Source organism: Pseudophryne corroboree (assembly GCF_028390025.1).
Source record: "Pseudophryne corroboree isolate aPseCor3 chromosome 3 unlocalized genomic scaffold, aPseCor3.hap2 SUPER_3_unloc_29, whole genome shotgun sequence".
Taxonomy (NCBI): domain Eukaryota; kingdom Metazoa; phylum Chordata; class Amphibia; order Anura; family Myobatrachidae; genus Pseudophryne; species Pseudophryne corroboree.
Window position 1 is genome coordinate 1,151,016 of NW_026967518.1, and position 24,928 is coordinate 1,175,943.

At 46.8% G+C, this 24,928-nt stretch overlaps 1 protein-coding gene across 2 annotated transcripts in view; it reads right to left on the minus strand.

Annotated features, from left to right (window-relative positions):
- Positions 1-444: 444 nt before the first annotated feature.
- Positions 445-24,928, minus strand: part of LOC134983909 (oocyte zinc finger protein XlCOF6-like) — a 61,925-nt gene continuing 37,441 nt past the window's right edge. Inside the window, exons 4-6 of one of the 2 annotated variants that reach the window (XM_063949521.1) lie at positions 16,349-16,450; positions 15,856-16,203; positions 445-4,847 (exon numbers count right to left, since the gene is read on the minus strand). In XM_063949521.1, coding sequence (XP_063805591.1) covers positions 3,028-4,847; positions 15,856-16,203; positions 16,349-16,450 — 2,270 coding nt within the window. In that variant the 3' untranslated portion in view covers positions 445-3,027. Of the gene's footprint in view, positions 4,851-15,855; positions 16,204-16,348; positions 16,451-24,928 lie in introns of both variants that reach the window. The other variant, XM_063949520.1, reaches the window with a different exon arrangement.

Sequence of the window (24,928 nt, forward strand, 5' to 3'; positions counted from 1 at the left end):
TGAACGCGGGCAGGGTGGGACGATTTTCTGGGGGGGCTGCGTGATGTCATAACTGCGATCATCTCTGATTAACCCCCTATAAGCTTCCAGAGTGCACCTCATATCTCATCTTTTCCAAGTTACTACAAATGATATGAGATCGGTAGCAGCACTTTCAGGATTACTACACAGAACACACATAAAGGCTGACACAGCAAATAACAGTAACACACACAAGGGATTCATTAGAAATAAGGAAGCATAATCATCATTAAGTCTAATTATCAACTGGTTCTGTGAGAGACCCATACACCTCTTTACTGCCTCCAGCAGCCCCTGGTACTGCACTGCGCCATCTGCCCTGTCTCCCCCCACTACTGCCACTCGCCCTGTCTCCCCCCAGTACTGACACCACCGTCTCCCCCCAGTACTGCCACCTGCCCTGTCTCCCCCCACTACTGCCACCTGCCCTGTCTCCCCCTACTACTGCCACCAACCTGTTTCCCCACCACTACTGCCACCGCCCTGTCTCCCCACACTACTGCCACCCGACCTGTCTCCCCTTATTACTGCCACCTGCCCTGTCTCCCCACTCTGACACCTCAGCCCTTCTTAGGAACATTTACCTATATACACTTCCTCCAGCAGCTCCCACTACTGCCCCCTGCCCTGTCTCCCTGCTCTGACACCTCAGCCCTGCTTGTGGATGTTTACCCACATAGACACTGCCTCCAGCAGCTCTCACTACTGCCACCCGCCCTGTCTCCCTCCTCAGCGCTGCTTGGGGACAATAATACCTATTTAGACACTGCCTCCAGCAGCCCCCGTTACTGCACTACTGCCACCCACCCTGTCTCCCCGACATCTAAGCACTGCTTGGGAATTTATGGTACTGCTAAGTCCTTCATCAACAGATGGAAGTAACCAGGGCCGTAAGGAAGCAGAAGCTACTTCTGGTACCATGGTCATGCAAGGCTGGGAGTCAGTAAGATTATTTAATAGAGGGCCTAATTCAGTAAGGATTGCAGATGCTGCTAATTAGCAGAATTAGCAATCCTTTTCCTAGCATGCTAGGGGCCGCCCATCACAGCGCAAAGCCACCCAGCATACTGACCGCCGCCTCCTCCTTGATGAAGCAGAAAATGCGATTGCCTCACAATTTCTGCTTCATCGTAGAAGTTAGTGAAGTCTCCTGCCGCAGCTTAGCTGCACCTGCAGGAGGCACACCGCATTCTTCTCAATCATGGCAGCTGCACGTGATGTCACACAGCCACCGTGATCATGCCCATTTGTCCACCTCTGCCCTCCATTCGCGCCACACTGCCTCCTCCCTGGAAATGGAGCATTGCCCACCCACACCCGTAACTGCCTGTGGGAGTGGAAAAGGTGGGAGCATGCACAGGATGGGCGCAGTGGATGCGCCCACAACTTTTTTGAATAATTCCAGTTCTATCACACACTGCGATCCAACCTGAATTAGGCCCAGAGTCACCATCTTCCAGGCAGCCGGTGGAGGGAGTAGAGAATGGGTGTTATGTGGCAGGAACGGGCTGGTTAGGTAACAGACTGGCTGTTACATTCTGTACATGCTACAAGTGGTGCAATTCTTCTGCTGGGAGACCCAGGTAGAGGACATTGCAGTAGTCTATGGGGGTCATTCCGAGTTGATCGTAGCTACGAGCTATCTGAGTTGATCGTAGCTACAATCATCTTCCCTGACATGCAGGGGAAACACCCAGCGCAGGGCTAGTCCGCCCTGCAGGTCAGTGCCTCCCCCACCAAATACAAAAGCATTACACAGCGGCGATGCTTTTATATTTCTGGAGTAACTCCCAACCAGTGCAGCTCCTGCGGCTGGCCGGGAGTTGTTCTTCACTGCCGCCATGGCCCGCACCCCCAACAGTCCAGCCACGCCTGCGTTGGCCACCGTCCAGCCCCCTCCCTCTGTCTCAGAGACGATTGCTAGGCAACGATGACTGGCATGCGCCAGCGCAGTTCCGACCCGATCGCTGCGACAAACTGCAGTGAGCGATCAGGTCGGAATGACCCCCAAAGTGGGATAATACAAGTACATGTATGACTAGGTAGATCTTCTGAGGGGAAATAAGTGCTGGAGTTTGGCTATGGTCCACACATGAGGAACTGATTGTAGTTGATACCTGATGTCTAAGTGTCACTCCACCACCCAGGACACCAAGATTCCGCACATGGGCTCTCATTCCGAGTTGTTTGCTCGCAAGCTGCTTTTAGCGGCTTTGCACACGCTAGGCCGCCGCCCTCTGGGAGTGTATCTTAGCTTAGCAGAATTGCAAACAAAAGAGTAGCAGAATTGCTACTAAATAATTCTTTGCAGTTTGAGTAGCTGTGGACCTACTCACGAATTGCGATCAGCTCAGTCTGTTTAGTTCCTGGTTTGACGTCACAAACACGCCCTGCGTTCGGCCCGCGTTTTTCCCTGAAACGTCTGCGTTTTTTTGCAAGCGCCGGAAAAACGCAGACTTGCGCCCAGAAACACCCCTTTCCTGTCAATCATTTACCGAACACCAGTGCGACTGAAAAGCGCTGCAGAAGCCACAGCAAAACTGCTAAGTTCTGTGTTAAATAACTAAGCGCATGCACCCTGCGTGCCTTCCACATGCGCAATTTGCAACTAATCGCAGCATAGCGAAAATTGTCAACAAACGAAATCGGAATGACTCACATATCAGCATTTTGTAACTCTGAACCCCCAAGCGCAAGCCTGGTTGGTTCGCAAAGTTGAGCTGTAGCCCTGCCCTTTGTTGGTGAGCTTCTATCATAAGGACCTGTTTCACCAGGACTGAGTCACAGCCAACTGGCATCACCCACACTTGGAGATCAGCTAGACATTTAGGATTGGTACTGGGTTCTCAGTACCCAGAGCAAAATACAGAGCTGCATAGCAGTGGTAGATGAGGGCATGACATCTGATTATTTCACCCTGCGGTAGCATGTATTATTGCAAAAAGCATAGGAGATAGGATAAGAACCTTGAAGAACAACGCATGGCAATAAGTATACTCCAGAAGATTAAAATGGCTTCTCACCTGTGTGACTTCTGTGATGTGTAACAAGTTGTGATTTCCGTGTAAAACATTTCCCACACTCAGAGCAAGAAAAAGGCTTCTCACCTGTGTGACTTCTCTGATGTTTAACAAGATCTGATTTGTATGCAAAACATTTCCCACACTCAGAGCATGGAAATGGCTTCTCACCTGTGTGAATTCTCTGATGTTTAACAAGATCTGATTTTTGTGCAAAACATTTCCCACACTCAGAACATGGAAATGGGATCTCACCTGTGTGACTTCTGTGATGTATAACAAGTTGTGATTTCCGTGTAAAACATTTCCCACACTCAGAGCAAGAAAAAGGCTTCTCACCTGTGTGACTTCTCTGATGTTTAACAAGATCTGATTTGTATGCAAAACATTTCCCACACTCAGAGCATGGAAATGGTTTCTCACCTGTGTGACTTCTCTGATGTATAACAAGTTCTGATTTCCATGTAAAACATTTCCCACACTCAGAACATGGAAATGGTTTCTCACCTGTGTGACTTATCTGATGTGTAACAAGATGTAATTTCCGTGTAAAACATTTCCCACACTCAGAGCAAGAAAAAGGCTTCTCACCTGTGTGACTTCTCTGATGTTTAACAAGATCTGATTTGTATGCAAAACATTTCCCACACTCAGAGCATGGAAATGGTTTCTCACCTGTGTGACTTCTCTGATGTATAACAAGTTCTGATTTCCATGTAAAACATTTCCCACACTCAGAACATGGAAATGGTTTCTCACCTGTGTGACTTATCTGATGTGTAACAAGATGTAATTTCTGTGTAAAACATTTCCCACACTCAGAGCAAGAAAAAGGCTTCTCACCTGTGTGACTTCTCTGATGTTTAACAAGATCTGATTTCTGTGCAAAACATTTCCCACACTCAGAGCATGGAAATGGCTTCTCACCAGTGTGACTTCTGTGATGTATAAGAAGAGCTGATGTGCGTGCAAAACATTTCCCACACTCAGAGCATGGAAATGGCTTCTCACCTGTGTGAATTCTCTGATGTTTATCAAGATCTGATTTCTGTGCAAAACCTTTCCCACATTCAGAGCATGGAAATGGATTCTCACCTGTGTGACTTTGCTGATGTGTAACAAGTTGTGATTTCTGTGTAAAACATTTCCCACACTCAGAGCAAGAAAAAGGCTTCTCACCTGTGTGACTTCTCTCATGTTTAACAAGATCTGATTTCTGTGCAAAACATTTCCCACACTCAGAGCATGGAAATGGCTTCTCACCTGTGTGACTTTGCTGATGTGTAACAAGTTGTGATTTCCATGTAAAACATTTCCCACACTCAGAACATGGAAATGGTTTCTCACCTGTGTGACTTTGCTGATGTGTAACAAGTTGTGATTTCCATGCAAAACATTTTTCACAGTCAGAACATGGAAATGGCTTCTCACCTGTGTGTCTTCTCTGATGTATAACAAGAGCTGATTTGTATGTAAAACATTTCCCACACTCAGAACATGGAAATGGCCTCTCCCCTGCATTAGCTGGCTGATGGGTAATAAGCTTTGTGTTCTGTGTAAAACATTTGGCATCTATAGAACACGGAAACACTGTATCTACTCTCCAAGCTGTAACAGATGCACCAATATCAGAGTGATCAGGAGAACATTTCCCAGGATCAGAGGTACCAGCTGAAAGAGCTGGATGTATAATTGGGGTAATGGGGTTAGCTCCTGGAGAATCCTGTCTACTGTCATTATCTTTTATGTCACAATCCGGGGATAACATTAGATGTCCTTCTGAGATATTCTTGCTTGTGTGTCCATCTGCTGGAAATAAAATACATTATGGAAATGTGACATTTTCTGTAACAATATTAATCTTGTAAACAATAGGAGAAGACGACTCTCTGGGACACTTAATTGTAAATGTGTGTGTATAATAAAACATAACTTTAATGAAGGCTTTATATCATTGTGTCCTCCCTCCTGAGAACACTCACAATAACAAATGTAATATTATAATAAGACTTAGATATATCTCTCTCTTGTACTGGTAACTAACCATGAAGTATAAATGGAGATGTAGTCACTCGCCAAGTCCTATGTCAGCACCAATGTAAAACTATGGATGGGGAACATATCGTATAAATTGGAGATTCTAGATGAACAATAATATCAGTCATATGAGCTGATGGATCAGAGAAATGTCTCCTAACATTACTCCTGGAAGCATTGGTAAGGTAGCATTCCTTTATGTGTGTGCTCATACGCTGGTAAGCCTGTACATGTGTTACTCACCCTTATATAAGGTATATTGCTACAGCAGAGTAGGTGTGGAACAAGGTACTTTACATGCAATACACCATATGATACACTGCAATCATCATCATCATCATCATCTGCTAGGTTATAATCCACTGTTACACCCCTATCATCAGTGTCTTACCTCTATTCTCTCAATAGTAATAAGGATGATGTGAGTACGGTAAGTATGATACAGAGAATTACATATCAGGATCTATACAGTTGCCGCCATACTTCTGCTTCTCATACATGTGCTACTGGCAGCAGTGAACATCTGAGAGAGAGTGCAGGGAAGACAGCAGAGTCTGATGAGAAAGAGATTGGATCTGCCTTTGCAGGGATGTACCACACATGACACCCCTGTTAGTATAGAAAAATAAGATTTTAAACCTACCGGTAAATCTTTTTCTCCTAGTCCGTAGAGGATGCTGGGGACTCTGTAAGGACCATGGTGTATAGACGGGCTCCGCAGGAGATATGGGCACTCTAAAGAAGTTTTAGTATGGGTGTGCACTGGCTCCTCCCTCTATGCCCCTCCTCCAGACCTCAGTTAGAGAAACTGCCCAGGGGAGATGGACAATATGAGGAAAGGATTTTGTTAATCTAAGGGCAAGATTCATACCAGCCCACACCAATCATACCATATAACCTGGAATATACTACCCAACCAGTTACCAGTATGAACAAAACAGTATCAGTCAAAGACCGATTCCAACTGTAACATAACCCTTATGTAAGCAACAACTATATACAAGTCTTGCAGAAATAGTCCGCACTGGGACCGGCACCCAGCATCCTCTACAGACTAGGAGAAAAAGATTTACCGGTAGGTTTAAAATCTTATTTTCTCTTACGTCCTAGAGGATGCTGGGGTCTCCGTAAGGACCATGGGGTTTATACCAAAGCTCCCAAACGGGCAGGAGAGTGCGGATGACTCTGCAGCACCGATTGAGCAAACGCGAGGTCCTCATCAGCCAGGGTATCAAACTTGTAGAATTTTGCAAAAGTGTATGAACCCGACCAAGTAGCTGCTCGGCACAACTGTAATGGCGAGATGCCTCGGGTAGCCGCCCAAGAAGAGCCCACCTTCCTAGTGGAATGGGCCTCTACCGAATTTGGTAACGGCAATCCCATCAAAGGAATCTATTTCTCTGTCGTTCACATCCGGAACGAAGACTGCTAATATAGCGTTTACCAGTCTTTCCACCCAGCTGAAAACTTTTTCGGCTTCTGCCATTGCCGCTTTGCTCCTTGTTCCGCCCTAGCGGCTTACTTACACCACTGCTGTGAAGTCGTCCGACAGAATTAACACGGGCAGATCACGAAGCATATGTTCATTGAAAGTAGCTCTTAATTCAAGAAAGCTTATTGCAGACAAGCTTCCCAGCTTGACCTTTTCCTCTGGAAATACTTCCTTTGCAAGGACTGCATCCCAGTCTCGGAGATCTGCATGCATGGACACCAGGATCTCATCCTGGATTCTGAACCTTCCTCCCTCTAGGAGGTGAGAACTGAGCAGACACCACAGGAGCGATATCCTGGCCATTAGGATTATATTCCGGCGCCTGTGCAGGTGAGAACCGGACCACATTTCCAACTGGCCCCGTGAAAACCACTCTGGCATTTGACCTGCTCACCGAAAAAGGCCACTTAGGCCGCACCCATCTTCTTCATCAATGGAACATATTGATGGTTTGTCACTGCAAATCTGATCCGACTCCGGATCCTCAGACCTCTTTCCACAGGAACACACAGAACTTCAACCGTTCAGTATCTACTCTGATACCCACCTCCGACATCTCCGTCATTGGGAACAACAGCCATCCCCTGTGTTGAAGAACAGTCAGAGAGAAACAACGATTTGCACCACTTGTTTCTTGACCTCGCCTTAATCCGGAGAGCGTCTGAGTACAGAATAACAATGGCTCCTACTACTGAAAGAAACCCATCATACTGCCATCACTCCGGTGAAATGGCAAAGACAGTCCTGGACATCAACCCAGGTAAGCTGAATGCGGAGAAAAATTAATCTAAGCCCTTTTCTACCTTTACGTGCTGGAGCTCCCTGGCCTGAGAGATTCCATCCTGTAGTTCAACTTCGTAAGTAGAAATCTTAGTTTTCTTTCTTTTTTTTTAACAGGGACAGCAGGACAATGCCCTGAACCTGACGCAACTCTGGTATGGCGTTGCGTACTACCTCCCCTTTCAGAGGGGAATCGGTAAGATCTACTTTAAAAATCAGTGAGGGGAATCATCTGTAAACTCCAGGATGTCCCCCTTTGGATTCCATTATTAACTCACAGGTCCAAGTCCATTCCCGGACTGACTGAAGAGTATTGGACGAGTTCCCACCAGAGTGGGCTCCAGCCAGATAGACCCAGCGACATGCGGTGGATGTGGTAGAAACAGAAAACGACATCCACTTCTGCGAACCTAACAAGGCTGCAGAACTCTTACTTTTCACCTTCCACAATCTGCACAGAAAGGGGAAAAAAGAACGGTATCGAACCGGTTAAAATGACTGCATCCCAAAGCAGAATGAGTCACCAACCGTTGTGAGGGAATCTAACTCACGAAGTTAGACTTACCAGTGGTATCCGCCGAGATTGACTGAGGCCTCCCCTAACAGCGGTACACCGATCACAAGATCAAAAGCAGTTGTCGATCCCCTGTTCCCTTTTATTGTTTTTCTCCAACTTCCCATCCCATCTCCCTCAATTATTTCTTTCCCCCTTCTCATTCTTCTCCGTTTACCTCCTATAAGATGGACTTGCCCCAAGAGACTGTGATCCGGATTTTCCTGTTGACCATGATGTTGACCAGAGCAGTCTGTTCCGGCGAGAGTACCATGGAGGTCGAGAGAGGTTCTGGAATGGGTTCTGATGATAAAGATGGAGGCATAGTTTTCCAAGAACAACTTAACCAACAAGTAAAGGCGAGTATCAGAAAACGATCCGATAGCATTGACAATAGAAGGAATTGTGAAGGATTGTTAGCTGAAGAAAACTGTATCTGTAGGCTCTGTGACAACGTAGTTGAGGATGGGTGCATTAAGAAATGCCAATCCAGTTTTAATATCCATATGGACCGGCATCCATTGAGTGACTATCACTCCTTAGTGGGTAGTGTGTTAAATAAAACAGATTGTTGGGTATGCTCTCAAGTACCTCAAGGTCATAGCAAATCAGGGCTAGTACCATTTCCTTTAACGGTAGGGGAGGTACTTGAGCTAAAGGGTGGGAGACCGGTGGACAGGAGGTTTAATATGCAGAAAATAAAGTGATGAATTACCCAAGGCGCAAAACACACCTATGCAGCTACCTGAGGTGAAAAGGGCCACTTAACCCTTGTAAGCAAATGTGGAAAAAACACAGGTAAAAAGCGCTCAGTGCCGTTTCACATCTAACAGAAAAAATATTTTGCGATACTTAATATCTCCAGCCCTCCTAGTTTGAAGCTCCACCAATATCATGTGGATAAGTCCCTAATATGTTTTAACATTACCAACCCCCGAAAACCGGGAAATTGGGAAGTGTCATGGAGTAACCAAACCATGACCTTTTTATATAGAGCAGATAGAATGCCTACAGATACAGAGCTTATACGCCACATAGCCAGTAGAGGAAAATCTTTCCGGTATAGGTATACCCTAGGAAGTAGGATTACGAGAGTTGGAGAGGTATCACCAGGATACTGCGCACATATCGTACAAACTGATACGTGTACGAAACAGATGGGAGAATTAGGGTTAGGAGATTTCACATGGAAGATGTGTAATATTGTTATGTCCTACTCCGTCCCATATGTTCTCCCCGATGATGCATATTTCATATGCGGGAGGAAGGCGTATAAGTGGCTTGCCCCAAACTCTGAAGGATTGTGTTATATTGGAAAAGTACTGCCTGAAGTAATGACTGTATCACATGCCAAAATGAAAGATATACACCGTGGTGCCCAAGCTCCTTATACTCATACTCATTACGAGCACGTAGTTAAAAGGCAACTGACAGAAAGGACAGAGCATTTGGCCTCTGACATGATCCATGAATCCACCGGGATTCAGGTTCTACTCGCGTTAGACTTCACTCGCACCACTCGAGGAGTGATGAACTATAGATACATATCTGCGCTTGCAAATTTGTTAGACAATATCACGGAAATGTATGATGATACGTTTAGGTATACTGGAAGAGAACTTCAAGCTTATAAAACAGAACTAGTCCAGCATAGAATGGTTCTCAATTACCTCACAGCAGTGACAGGCGGATATTGTGTCACACTGGCAACGCAGTACGGCGTGAAATGTTGCATATATATTACAAATAGTACCGAGGACCCGGTCGAGGTCATAGACCAAAAGATGGACGATATTTTCCAACTGAAGTGGGAATTTCGCAGAAGACACAATCTCACTCTTGCTGCTGTAGGTAATGAGCTGACTGGTTGGGTGTCATGGTTGAACCCGCAAAATTGGTTCTCTGGTTTAGGAGAATGGGCTCAAGGAGTCATAATGGATGTTGGGAAGTTTCTTCTATGTATCTTAGGTGTTGTCATATCAATTGGCTTGATATTTAGATGCGGTCAGGCTTTAATGAAGTGCAAACGTCGTACCAGGGTAATGAGTCTGAGGAGTGGGGAAACTGTAATTCCAATGGATTTGATTTATGACCCAACTGTAGAAACAATGATGTGATGAAAATGCGATTATACGGTCCGTTTCTTTCACCTGTTTTTCCGTTTTCCTCCAAGGTAAAAAGACCCACAAGGACGAGGAATTTGATGATCCTGTATACAGACAACTGATGGATTAAAGAAGAAGTTTTGACAACCTTATACACAGATATTTGATGAACTATGCCATAGACCCCCAGTTTCCCTAGAAATTTTAAAATTACGCTAGCCCAACACTTTTTGTAAGTCTATGGACATTGACAAAGCTTTTTTGCTCGCACCTTATGGGCAAAAGCACAAAGAAGACTGCAATCAACTGACACCGAACAAGACTTCAACCGACAAATGTACATTAACCTGACATAGAATACCACTGCATTTACCATAAGTGTTCTTTATCTTCATCTCTACAACCCTCAGGTAATGACACACATAGTCGATAGGGAATACAGGCACAGATATCAGCAATCACATATTCCCCCATTCATGTATCATCAAATAAAATGTGCTCCCCCATTTTGTTGCAACCACAGCCGAAAAGAGCTTGGTAGAGTTTGACAGCCCATCCACAGACCCATAATACGGGATAAGAAGGAATTCAAATGTATACTTCGCAATACCTCGAAGCTTGATGTACAACACGTACGGCACGATGATACATGACCCCCCAAACATGGATTCATACACACATGCTTCTGCTATCTCACTAGGTCATACCCTTTTCTCACCTTCCTCTCTCCTCCCTTACCCAACCATGGAAATGTATTAACCCCTGACATATATTTTTCTCTTTTTGAAATGTTTTAGAAGGTGGCAGTTATTGTTGACTGCCAGAGGGTGGACTGTCAAAGTCAGAAAAATATCACTATGCACACTGCCATATTTGCACCTCATACATGTCCGCGCTGCGCATGCGTGCGCTCTCCCGTGCGTGCGCATACCCACTGTTACGTGCACCCGCAGGGGCACGGTATGCGTATTTACGGTAGAGTTTATGTGTTCGTAGCGTGCGACTCAATCGTTACATATTGTCACTATATAATGTATTTTGTAGATCATGGTCCCTTTGATAGATTCTGAAAGTTTAGTTAATGTAGCATGTTCCTGGACAAAGAGATCCCTCTTTGTTTGATACGAAGGGTCCAACACGGGTCATACAGTGGTGTTTCGTATCCATCGGAAGAGTATTTAATTAGCAATATTCCGGTGTTGGTTTGAAGCGGATTAATCGCTTGTGCGAATAGTTATGGACATAAGAAGTTTATGCCCATTTACTATTATTTGCACTTACTTATCCATGCGGCGGGAAACCTAGTTTCCCACCCACCTGAGCAGTTGGAAGTAGACACAGCCCACCTGTATGAATCAACCTATGACCTTTTGTTATAATGCGAAGACGAATTCCTGTGTCCAATGAACAATGAGATTGTAGGGACCATTGAATTGTATTGTGTGTGGGGCATAAATAGACAAGCCGATGGTATCCAGCTCACTCTCTTCAACGGTTCTCATTGCTGATAATCGGGAGCTGGATATCCAGAGGCGCATGCGATCGTTTCCCTTTGTGCGTAAGTTTTCTCCGCAATCATATTGTCTTTATTGTTATTGTGAGCCATATCTCTCTCTCTCTCTCTTCTCCTCTTTCTCCCTCATTTTCCCTTAAACGTAATTGTATTGTATTTCCTGTGTAGTTATCTGGTTAGTTAGTCTATGTTATATTGTAGTGTGTGACTTGTACTGTATTACTCTTTTTGCAAGTAATAACATTCATATAAGGCGTTAGACCCTAAAGCACGGTATCTGTGTATTTCTTATAGTGTTAAGTATTCTCAGAGCGTCGGTGACGCTCGAACAGCTTTTGAGTTAATAAGGTTATACTGTGTTGCATTTACACCCTTTCACTACACTAAGGTTTTACTGCATAATACATTGTTGATGGTTTAGATATAAAGGTTTAACATTGTGAGCGTCTGCGCCGCTGGTGATCTCCTCGTGGTCCCGAGCGTCCGCTACGCTATAGCGAACCATTACGTTAGTCGGCAGCCAATAGCGTGCCTGCCTGTGATCTCTTGGCCGTGAGCGAACGTGACGCTTGAGCGTCTCGACTACGGCTAAGCGATTGTTACGCAACGTGCGTACCCTTACGGTACTTCATAAGTAAATAGCGTACAGTGTTCTTAGACCTCATAAAGGGTTTTATATAAGATAAATATTTAGCTTTATAAATATATATATATACACCATACATATAAGCGGATTGTCCGCAACCATCGGGTCCCTAGTGACATTAATGTGTTCTGAATGTGTATGACCATGTACTGAATGCCCCAGTTGTGGATCTAACCAGGAAACCTTATGGTCGACATAAAACATAGTAATCGTCAACAGCAGGGAGTAGTACCAGGCAAAATAACATTCTTGCGACCCCAAGGGGTCCAAGGGAAATATACATATATAATTTTAATATCACACCCCCACAATACTACCATGTCTGTGCTCGAGCTACAGGCCCATGAAACCGTACCATACATATACATAGAAATATATATACAGGTATAAGGCAGTTACAGCATGTTAATTTACACCCAGTATTGACAGTTGGTGCCGACAGGGTCACCCACATACTACTGTGTCTCCCATAGCGTGTTTACTCTTTGAAAGAATACCACTACCGACCTGCTGACACTTCATTTACTCAATCAAGTACCACAGGAGTCGGCAATGCCGACATAGATATTCCCATAACTGTTTGCGACAGAGCCCTCACACATGTCGACACATGTGTACTAAAAGCTATAGTGGGTATCTGACAGGGAAAACACAGACACTTATACACAACACACTGACTACACGGCCATGATCTAACATAGTGCTATACTTGTATATTGCACTAATCACTGTGCCCCACTTCCTTTACACTGCTATGTACACAGAGCTTTTGGCAGGGACTGTTGGAGAGAATGGCGATGTATCGTGCTGTGAGGGCTAAGCCACGCCCCCGTCTCGGCGCGCTTCAGCCCCGCTGTTATTTTAACGGTTCATGCTGGCGGGGGTTCGTATACAGTGTCCGTGCACTGCATACATGTCATGCCAGGCATAAAGGGAGGAGCCAGTTCACACCCATTCAAAGTCTTATAGTGTGCCCATGTCTCCTGCGGATCCCGTCTATACCCCATGGTCCTTACGGAGTCCCCAGCATCCTCTAGGACGTATGAGAAATCCTGGGAAAACCCAGAGAAAAAATTCCAGATCCCTAAAAGAATTCTCATTGCTTTCCCTTTCCCTGAAGAGAATAGGAAGAAGTGGGAAAATCCACCTATAGTAGATGCTTCTGTATCTAGGCTGTCTAAAAAGGTGGTTTTACCTGTCCCTGGTTCAACCGCCATAAAGGAGCCGGCTGACCGCAAGATTTAGACTACGCTCAAATCACTATACACTACTACAGGCGTGGCTTTAAGGCCCACTATTGCTTGTGCATGGATTTCTAAAGCCATAGTAAAGTGGTCAGGCACCTTACTAGAGGACTTAGATACTATGGATAGGAGTGACATTGACTTGTTTTTACGTCACATACAGGATTCTGCATGTTTCATGGTGGAGGCCATGAAGGACATTGGCCTGCTTCTTCCATGGCTGTCTCGGCACGCAGAGGACTCTGGCTACGCCAATGGACTGCGGATGCAGTATCAAAGAAAAGTGTAGAGAACTTGCCATTCACAGGTCAGGCACTATTTGGGGATGCATTGGATTCGTGGATTTCCATGGCGACTGCGGGTAAGACATTTCTTCCCACCGCAGCAGCCCAAGCTAGGAAATCTTATCCTACACCTACACTGCAGTCCTTTTGGACCGCAACATTTAAAAAATCCAAACCCCCTCCCACCTTCTTTACAGGAGGTCGGGGAAGATCAAAAAAACCTGCACCAACAGGTTCCCAGGGACAGAATCCAGGTTCTGCTTCCTCCAAATATTCAGCATGATGGTGGACCTCTCAGCCTGGAGATCAGGCAGGTGGGAGCGAGACTAAAAGATTTCAGTCACGTCTGGGTGTCATCATGCTTGCATAGAGGGACAACAGCAGCACTGTGCCCGCTGCCTTAATGCCGCCATCTGAACCGGTTTAGCACTCACCACTCAATTAGGGGTGGCGGCATGCTGTGGGGAAGAGTGCACACCGCTGTGGGTGAGCGAAGCAACCCCCTTGAGGAGCTATGTCCTGTCAGCGGGGATCTGGACCATTAACCCTTCAAGAGGTTGGTACCGGTCCCCCCCCTAAGTCTCACGACGCAGGCAGACTGGTGCCAACCCGTCCTTCCTGAAAACAAAACTAAAATACATTCTGAAAAAAACTCTCTGGCGCTCCAGAGAATGCACCCGGCTCCTTGGGCACGTTTTTCTAAATGTAGTCTGGTAGGAGGGGCATAGAGGGGAGGAGCCAGCACACACTAATGATTTCTTAAAGTGCTAGGCTCCAATAGACCCAATCTATACCCCATAGTACTAAGACCATCCCAGTATCCCCAGCCTAAAATAATAGGGGCTGATGGCTCCCAATGTATGAGATACACCAGAGAGTGTGGGGAGGAGACTGGTCAGATCTCTGGGCTGGTAACACAGTGACATGATGTGAGGGGAGAGCAGGAGTACAATAGGGGCTGTTGCCTCCTGATGTATGAGATACACCAGAGAGTGTGGGGAGGAGACTGGTCAGTTCTCTGGGTTGGTAACACACAGTGACATGATGTGAGGGGGAGAGCAGGAGTATAATAGGGGCTGATGGCTCCTGATGTATGAGATACACCAGAGAGTGTGGGGAGGAGACTGGTCAGTTCTCTGGGTTGGTAACACACAGTGACATGATGTGAGGGGGAGAGCAGGAGTATAATAGGGGCTGATGGCTCCTGATGTATGAGATATACCAGAGAGTGTGGGGAGGAGACTGGTCAGATCTCTGGGCTGGTGACACACAGTGACATGATGTGAGGGGAGAGCAGGAGTATAATAGGGGCTGATGTCTCCTGATGTATGAGATACACCAGAGAGTGTGGGGAGGAGACTGGTCAGATCTCTGGTCTGGTAACACACAGTGACATGATGTGAGGGGGAGAGCAGGAGTATAATAGAGGCTGATGTCTCCTGATGTATAAGATACACCAGAGACTGTGGGGAGAAGACTGGTCAGATCTCTGGGCTGGTAACACACAGTGACATGTTGTGATGGGAGAGCAGGAGTATATTAGGGGCTGATGGCTCCTGATGTATGAGATACACCAGAGAGTGTGGGGAGGAGACTGGTCAGATCTCTGGGCTGGTAACACACAGTGACATGATGTGAGGGGGAGAGCAGGAGTATAATAGGGGCTGATGGCTCCTGATGTATGAGACACCAGAGAGTGTGGGGAGGAGACTGGTCAGATCTCTGGGCTGGTAACACACAGTGACATGATGTGAGGGGGAGAGCAGGAGTATAATAGGGGCTGATGGCTCCTGATGTATGAGATACACCAGATAGTGTGGGGAAGAGACTGGTCAGATCTCTGGGCTGCTAACAGAAAGTGACATGATGTGAGGGGAGAGCAGGAGTATAATAGGGGCTGATGGCTCCTGATGTACGAGATACACCAGAGAGTGTGGGGCGGAGACTGGTCAGATCTCTGGGCTGGTAACACACAGTGACATGATGTGAGGGGGAGAGCAGGAGTATAATAGAGGTGATGGCTCATGACTTCCCCTCTGGGAAAATAAATATTCCTCATTGGTTTGTACTGACAGAGGAGGGTGTAGGATAAGAGATTGCTGTAGTGACCGAGCAAGGAGAATATGTGACTCTTTTCTGTAATAAATGTTTATTACTCACCTGTGCTGATATCTGTAGGGATCTCCTCCTCCTTACACTGCTGATCCCCCCTCACATACGTCTCTTCTTCTCCCTCTATATCTTCTGACTTCATATCAGTCACATACGTCTCTTCTTCTCCCTCTATATCTTCTACCTTTATATCAGTTACATACGTCTCTTCTTCTCCCTCTATATCTTCTGCCTTTATATCAGTCACATACGTCTCTTCTTCTCCCTCTATATCTTCTGCCTTTATATCAGTCACATACATCTCTTCTTCTCCCTCTATATCTTCTGCCTTTATATCAGTCACATACGTCTCCTCTTCTCCCTCTATATCATCTGTTTTAATATCAGACAGACGTTCTACCTAAAAAAAACAAAAACAAAACACAACACTATAATGACATTTGGAGAAAACAGTATAATATCAGTGTATAAAACACACAGCTTCTCTACACAACATATAGTGACAGTCACTTTGGTATATTGGTGAGACCCTAAATCCCACCTACCTGATCCTCCTGTGGGGTCCTGTGATACTCCTCTGTACAATCCTGGGAATACAGAGGACGGGGACAACTCTCTGGGGTATCTCTGTTACTGGGCCCATCTGTAGGAGACACACAGTGACTGAGTACAGAGTATATAATAAGATTTTACTCACCGGTAAATCTATTTCTCATAGTCCGTAGTGGATGCTGGGACTCCGTAAGGACCATGGGGAATAGCGGCTCCGCAGGAGACTGGGCACAACTAAAGAAAGCTTTAGGACTACCTGGTGTGCACTGGCTCCTCCCTCTATGACACTCCTCCAGACCTCAGTTAGGATACTGTGCCCGGAAGAGCTGACACAATAAGGAAAGGATTTTGAATCCCGGGTAAGACTCATACCAGCCACACCAATCACACCGTACAACTCGTGATACTATACCCAGTTAACAGTATGAAATACAACGGAGGCTCTCAACAGATGGCTCTCAACAATAACCCTTTAGTTAAACAATAACTATATACAAGTATTGCAGACAATCCGCACTTGGGATGGGCGCCCAGCATCCACTACGGACTACGAGAAATATCTTATTTTCTCTAACGTCCTAAGTGGATGCTGGGACTCCGTAAGGACCATGGGGATTATACCAAAGCTCCCAAACGGGCAGGAGAGTGCGGATGACTCTGCAGCACAGAATGAGCGAACTCTAGGTCCTCCTCAGCCAGGGTGTCAAACTTGTAGAATCCTGCAAATGTGTTTGACCCCGACCAAGTAGCTGCTCGGCAAAGTTGCAAAGCCGAGACCCCTCGGGCAGCCGCCCAAGAAGAGCCCACCTTCCTTGTGGAATGGGCTTTCACTGATCTAGGATGCGGCAGTCCAGCCGCAGAATGCGCAAGCTGAATTGTGCTACAGATCCAGCGAGCAATAGTCTGCTTTGAAGCAGGAGCACCCAGCTTGTTGGGTGCGTACAGGATAAATAGTGAGTCAGTTTTCCTGACTCTAGCCGTCCTGGAAACATAAATTTTCAGGGCCCTGACTACATCCAGCAACTTGGAATCCTCCAAGTCCCGAGTAGCCGCAGGCACCACAATAGGTTGGTTCAAATGAAACGCTGAAACCACCTTAGGAAGAAATTGGGGACGAGTCCTCAATTCCGCCCTATCCATATGGAAAATCAGATAAGGGCTTTTACATGACAAAGCCGCCAATTCTGACACACGCCTGGCCGAAGCCAGGGCCAACAGCATGACCACTTTCCACGTGAGATATTTTAGCTCCACGGTTTTAAGTGGCTCAAACCAATGCGACTTAAGGAAATCCAACACCACGTTGAGATCCCAAGGTGCCACTGGAGGCACAAAAGGGGGCTGAATATGCAGCACTCCTTTAACAAAAGTCTGAACTTCAGGCAGTGAAGCCAGTTTTTTCTGGAAGAAAATCGACAGAACCGAAATCTGGACCTTAATGGACCCCAATTTGAGGGCCATAGTCACCCCTGACTGTGGGAAGTGCAGGAATCGACCCAGTTGAAATTCCTCCGTTGGGGCCTTCCTGGCCTCACACCAAGCAACATATTTTCGCCATATGCGGTGATAACGTTTTGCAGTCACATCCTTCCTGGCTTTGATCAGCGTAGGAATGACTTCCTCCGGAATGCTCTTTTCCTTCAGGATCCGGTGTTCAACCGCCATGCCGTCAAACGCAGCCGCGGTAAGTCTTGGAACAGACAGGGCCCCTGCTGCAGCAGGTCTTGTCTGAGCGGTAGAGGCCATGGGTCCTCTGAGATCATTTCTTGAAGTTCTGGGTACCAAGCTCTTCTTGGCCAATCCGAAACAATGAGTATAGTTCTTACTCTTCTCCTTCTTATTATCCTCAGTACCTTTGGTATGAGAGGAAGAGGAGGGAACACATAAACCGACCGGTACACCCACGGTGTCACTAGAGCGTCCACCGCTATCGCCTGAGGGTCCCTTGACCTGGCACAATATTTTTCTAGCTTTTTGTTGAGGCGGGACGCCATCATGTCCACCTGTGGCCTTTCCCAACGGTTTGTAATCAGCCGGAAGACTTCTGGATGAAGTCCCCACTCTCCCGGGTGGAGGTCGTGCCTGCTGAGGAAGTCTGCTTCCCAGTTGTCCACTCCAGGAATGAACACTGCTGACAGTGCTAACACGTGATTTTCCGCCCATCGGAGAATCCTTGTGGCTTCTGTCATTGCCATCCTGCTTCTCATGCAGCCCTGTCGGTTTACATGGGCGACCGCCGTGATGTTGTCTGACTGAATCAGTATTAGCTGACTTTGAAGCAGGGGTCTTGCCTGACTTAGGCATTGTAAATGGCTCTTAGTTCCAGAATAGTTATGTGTAGGGACATCTCCTGGCTTGACCATAGTCCTTGGAAATGTCTTCCCTGTATGACTGCTCCCCAGCCTCGAAGGCTGGCGTCCGTGGTTACCAGGACCCAGTCCTGTATGCCGAATCTGCGGCCCTCCAGAAGATGAGCACTCTGCAGCCACCACAGTAGAGACACCCTGGTCCTTGCAGACAGGGTTATCATCCGATGCATCTGAAGATGCGATCCGGACCACTTGTCCAACAGATCCCACTGAAAGATCCATGCATGGAACCTTCCGAACGAAATTGCTTCGTAAGAAGCTACCATCTTTCCCAGGACTCGCGTGCAGTGGTGCACCGACACCTGTTTTGGTTTGAGGAGGTCTCTGACTAGCGATGACAACTCCTTGGCCTTCTCCTCCGGGAGAAACACCCTTTTCTGTTCTGCGTCCAGAACCATCCCCAGGAACAATAGACGCGTTGCAAGAACCAGCTGCGACTTTGGAATATTCAGGATCCAGCCGTGCTGTTGTAGCACTTCCCAAGCTAGTGCTACTCCGATCAGCAACTGTTAGGGTCTCCTGCCCTGTGCTGCCACGTCGTCAAGGCAACCGGGAGACAAGTGTTAGCAGAGTAACCTGAGCGCAGCTGATACTCCGGTTCGGGTCTTTTGCTGTGCAGTGGTTACAGGCTCTGTGCACGGCAGGGGATCCGATGCTGGTTTTTGTGCTCACAGTCTGTGAGGTCTGAGTGGGGCGTGGACAGCACCTGCTATATAAGGCCTCTTCTCAGGTTAAGCAGATGCTGCTGAATCTTTGTTGGTTAGTCAGTTCCTAAAAGTTAGCCAGTACTGTGTAGCTTTGTATTTGTTGTTGCTTACTGCAAATAGGCTTGGGGATTTGGTACTACACTCTGCCAATCCAGACCTAGCAGTAAGACTGGAGTCAGTCGTTTAACTTGCTGGGGTTCTTTTGCTACTCTGTGAACTTAGCAAGTTTGCGGCTGTATTCTCAGATTTGCCTGCCTAAATCCTGTCTCACTGTGCAAGGTGTTCAGGTGTAAGTTTAGTGGCAGTAAGCTGAACCTGTGCACTGCAAGTGAGGATTAGGATTGGGGAGACTCTCCTTGTGTCTATCATTCCATCTCTGACCAAGGAGTTTACTGCCACACCCGTTGGTAACCCTTTAGGGTTTTGCTGTTGCCCTAGCAACAGCATTTCGGGTTCTCTACGTATTAAAACACAACATCTTGCTTTTTCCATCTGAGCATTACTAATACTAGGGAGACACCCAGTTTCTTAGCCTCTGGGCTTCTCTGTTCACTTTGTGTTTATTTTGTTACCCTATCACCTTCTGTGTACGTAATGTCATATTCCCCAGTCTGTCTGTGAGTTCATTTGTTTTGCATCCCTATCCGTTCAGACACCAGTACATTCCTGCAGGCACTGGTGTACATAACAGTTCAAACACCAGTACATTCCTGCAGGCACTGGTGTGCATAACAGTTCAGACACCAGTACATTCCTGCAGGCACTGGTGTGCATAACATATTCAGCAGCCTAATACTCCTGTTGAAATTTTGTGCGAATATGGAGCATACCCCTCAAAATACGTTGCAACAGGTGGTCGATCAGGTGCAGGTCCTGACTCGACAATTTAATGATTTGTCCATTAAAATGCACACCTCCCAGGCTGCTGGCGGAGCTCCCGCAGCAGCAGCACCTGCAGGGGTTAAGGAGCCGAAAGTAAATCTCCCGGATCGTTTTTCTGGAGATCGCTCGCAGTTCTTTTGTTTCAAGGAGAGCTGCAAGCTATACTTCCGGCTTAGGCCTCAGTCTTCTGGGTCGGAGATTCAGCGGGTGGGCCTAGTGATTTCCTTGCTACAAGGAGACCCACAGGTCTGGGCATATGGGTTGCAGCCTGACTGTCCATCGCTTAAAAGTGTTGATGCTTTTTTTACGGCACTGGGCATGTTGTATGATGACCCTGACAAGACGGCCTCAGCCGAGGCTAAGATTTCGATCCTTAAGCAAGGGCGAAGGCCAGTTGAGGTTTACTGTACGGAGTTTTGGAGGTTGGCCCATGATACCCAGTGGAATGACCCAGCCCTGAGAGACCAGTACCGAAGAGGTCTTTCTAACCAGATAAAAGACCAACTGGTACAATATCCCTTGCCTGATAGCTTGGATCAGCTCATGCAGTTATCCATCCGGGTGGATAGACGGCTGAGAGAGCGTAGGCTTGAAAGGGAGACCAAGGTTTCCTTCTTTCCCAAGGGAACCTCAGACTCTAAGGAATTTTCCGAGGAGCCTATGCAGATTGGGGCTACCCGCCTCTCCTCGCGTGAGAAGACGCAGAGGAGACAGCAGGGGTTGTGTTTGTACTGTGGGAATAAAGGTCATGTGGTAGTATCATGCCCAGAAAAGCCGGAAAACTTCAGGGCCTGAGGGTGATGGGAAATATCCTGTCAGGCCAGAAGTCAGAATTTCCCAAGAAGACTTTTATCATTCCGGTGACCTTGAAGATCCTCGGTCAAACTGTCAAGACTGAGGCCTTTGTGGACAGTGGGGCCGACTGGGTTTTTATGGACCGCCAATTCGCCCTGAAACACTCTGTTCCCTTAGTACCCTTGGCATCGGAAATTGAGATGTGGGTTAAACGGGGAACCATTATCCCAAGGTAAAATTACCTCTTGCACTAGCCAGATTTCTTTGTTTATTGGAGCCACACACACTGAAAAATTGTCCTTTTATGTGACTGTCTGTACTTTTGTCCCATTGGTGTTGGGGTTATCCTGGTTAAGGGCCCACAATCCTCAATTTGACTGGGTCTCTGGGGAGATTCTTAGTTGGGGTACTGATTGTTTCAGGAGTTGCTTGAGCCTTCCAGTCAGGCTCTCGCAGCTAAGTTTGCCAGGATTGCCAGGGTGTTATGCAGATTTTGCGGACGTGTTCTCCAAACAAGTTGCAGAGGTACTACCTCCCCATCGCCCCTATGACTGTGCCATTGATTTGTTGCCAAATGCTAAGCTTCCCAAGAGCAGGTTGTACTCCCTGTCACGTCCTGAGACTCAGGCTATGGCAGAGTACATTCAGGAGAACTTGGCTAAGGGATTTATCAGACCTTCACAGTCTCCAGTTGGGTCGGGGTTCTTCTTCGTGGGTAAAAAGGACGGTTCGTTGCGACCCTGCATCGACTTCAGGGAATTGAACCGTATCACGATTAAAAACTCATACCCACTGCCTCTCATTTCGGTCTTGTTTGACCAGCTTCGTACTGCCACCATTTTTTCTAAGATTGACCTACGCGGTGCGTACAATCTAATCCGAATAAGAGAGGGGGATGAATGGAAGACTGCCTTTAATACCCACTCAGGGCATTATGAATATTTGGTGATGCCTTTTGGGCTCTGTAATGCCCCGGCAGTCTTCCAGGATTTCATGAATGATGTGCTCAGGGAATATTTGGATAGATTCTTAGTTGTATACTTAGATGACATCCTAATCTTCTCCCATTCCCTGGAGGAACATCGGAAGCATGTACGCTTAGTCCTCCAGAAACTCAGAGACCACCGGCTTGGGGCGAAGCTGGAGAAGTGCGAATTTGAAGTTCAGCAAATCGCATTTCTAGGATATATTATCTCCCCAGAAGGTTTCCAAATGGAGGGTTCCAAGGTACAGGCAGTCCTGGATTGGGTGCAGCCCACTAGTTTGAAGGCGCTTCAGCGTTTCTGTTACGATTCCTGTACCCCAGACTGGGGAAGATCTTATGGCAGGGATCTGAGCACAGGAACCATATACAGGTTGTGGGAGCTGGAAAGCCTAGTAACCCCTGGCACCCTAACTCCGTTGTCTCGCCCGTGTTATCAGAAATCCCCTGCGAGACTATGGTTGCTTGAGCCCATGGCAGCCGCGTTCGAAGGGCGGATTATGTCTACCCAACCCCGATGCCCCCGCAGGTCTTAATGGGAGACAAGGGGAAGTCCGAGACAGGGTGATAACAAGGGGCCCTCTGACTAAGCAACCAAGCCAGGGGTTACAAGCTAACTTAACTAAATCAAAAGGTATGTGCGGACTAGCCGCCAGGGAAAAGGACAACCAAAGATCCACTGATCCGACACTCCTATCCGGCACCGCTGGACACCAGAGTGGATCTTGTGGAAGCGGAATCCTCCGCAAAGCTCCAGAACACAATATAAACAAAATAATAATAATAGCGGACAAGCCGCAACACACGGCTGCGCCGCGACTCACGAACACCACCAGATGTTAAAGGTGCTTGATCAGACTCCAGGAACAGATGGTAACTTCCGAGTACAGGATCACTGAGAACAGGAACAAACGGGTAAACCGGGACTGGGAACTTTCTCTGCAGCAGACACAGGCAAACAGGAAGCTATCACCGGCGTCTGTGAGGAGTCCTGGGAGTGCTTTTAACAGAGAGTCTTCCAATCAGCTGTTTGGAGGCTGATTGGATTTAAATGCTATGCAGCTGACAAGCTGCATGGTCAGGGAAACAGATGAGTGATAATTACAACATGCCATGCAGCTGCATGCTACACAGCCGGGAAACCAGTGAAGATATAAACTTAGACCCAGCAACGGGGAACACGATCCGACAGTGGCGTCCCCGTTGCTAGGCGCCGGCCGCACTGACGAGCGGACCCTCGGCGCCTAACAGTACCCCCCCCCTTGAGGAGGGGTCAAGGAACCCCTAAATCCGGGTTTCTGAGGAAATTCTTGAAAAAATGCCCTTTTGAGTCTTGGGGCATGAAGATCCTCATCTAGGACCCACGACCTTTCCTCAGGACCATAACCTCTCCAATGGACCAAAAAATAGAGCCGACCCCGGGACAACTTGGAATCGAGAACCTTCTCAACCACGAACTCCTGCTGACCCTGTACATTAACTGGTGATCTCCCCTGAGGTTTTTTACGAGGAAATCTGCTAGATGAAACATATGGTTTGAGCAAAGAGCAATGGAAGGTATTTCCGATCCGTAAAGTTTTTGGTAGCTGTAACCGGAAAGCAACTGGATTGACTTTTTTGATAATGAGAAATGGTCCAATAAATCTAGGACCCAATCTGGCTGAGGTTTGTCGAAGTTTGATATTGCGAGTCGACAGCCACACCCTGTCTCCTACTTTAAAAGTGCACGGCCGCCGGAGCTTGTCAGAAATTTTTTTTTCCCTGAAAGCTGCTTTTCTGAGAGCAATGTGCACTCTTTTCCAAATAAGTTTAAGATGAGAGGTCAGGGCCAGAGAGGAGACAGAGGAATGTTGAAAAAATGAATTAGCTCTGGGATGGAAACCAAAAACTGCAAAAAATGGAGATACATTGGTGGAGGAATGACAGGCATTATTATAAGCAAACTCTGCTAATGGAAGAAACTCAGACCAGTCATTTTGGAGTTTGGCCGAGTACAAACGTAAATATTGTTTCAGGGATTGATTCACTCGCTCAGTCTGTCCATTTGATTGTGGATGATAACCGGAGGTTAATGATAATTTCATCTTTAATGAAGCACAAAAAGATTTCCAAAATTGTGCAATGAATTGTGGACCCCTGTCAGAAACAATATCAGTGGGTAACCCATGGAGTCTGAAAACATGACGGAGGAACAAGACTGCCAATCCCTGGGCAGATGGCAATCGGGGAAGACCAACAAAATGAGCCATCTTACTAAAACGGTCCACTACCACCCATATGACTGTGCATCCAGCTGACAGAGGGAGATCCACCACAAAATCCATGGAGATATGCGACCATGGTCTAAGAGGAACATTCAATGGCATGAGTTGACCAATAGGCAAAGAGCGAGGAACTTTATGCTGTGCACAGACCTGACATGAAAAAACAAATTCTTTAATGTCTTTAGAAAGACCAGGCCACCACACTGAGCGGGATACCAATTCCAAAGTTTTAGCGACTCCCAGATGCCCTGCAACTTTGCTATCATGAAATTCCTCCAAAACAGTTGCTCTCAAAAACTCAGGAACAAAAAGACGACCAGCAGGAGTATTTCCCGGAGCTTGATGTTGAAGCAGCTTCAATTGAGAAAAAACATCCTGTGTGAGACCTGCCTGAATGACTGAAGGCGGAAGTATGGGAGTAACAGGACTGTTGTCTTGAACGGGAAGAAAACTGCGTGAGAGGGCATCTGCCTTGGTATTCTTGGAACCAGGTCTGAAGGTGATAATGAATTTGAAACGAGTAAAAAATAAAGCCCAACGAGCCTGTCGGGCATTCAGTCGCTTAGCTGA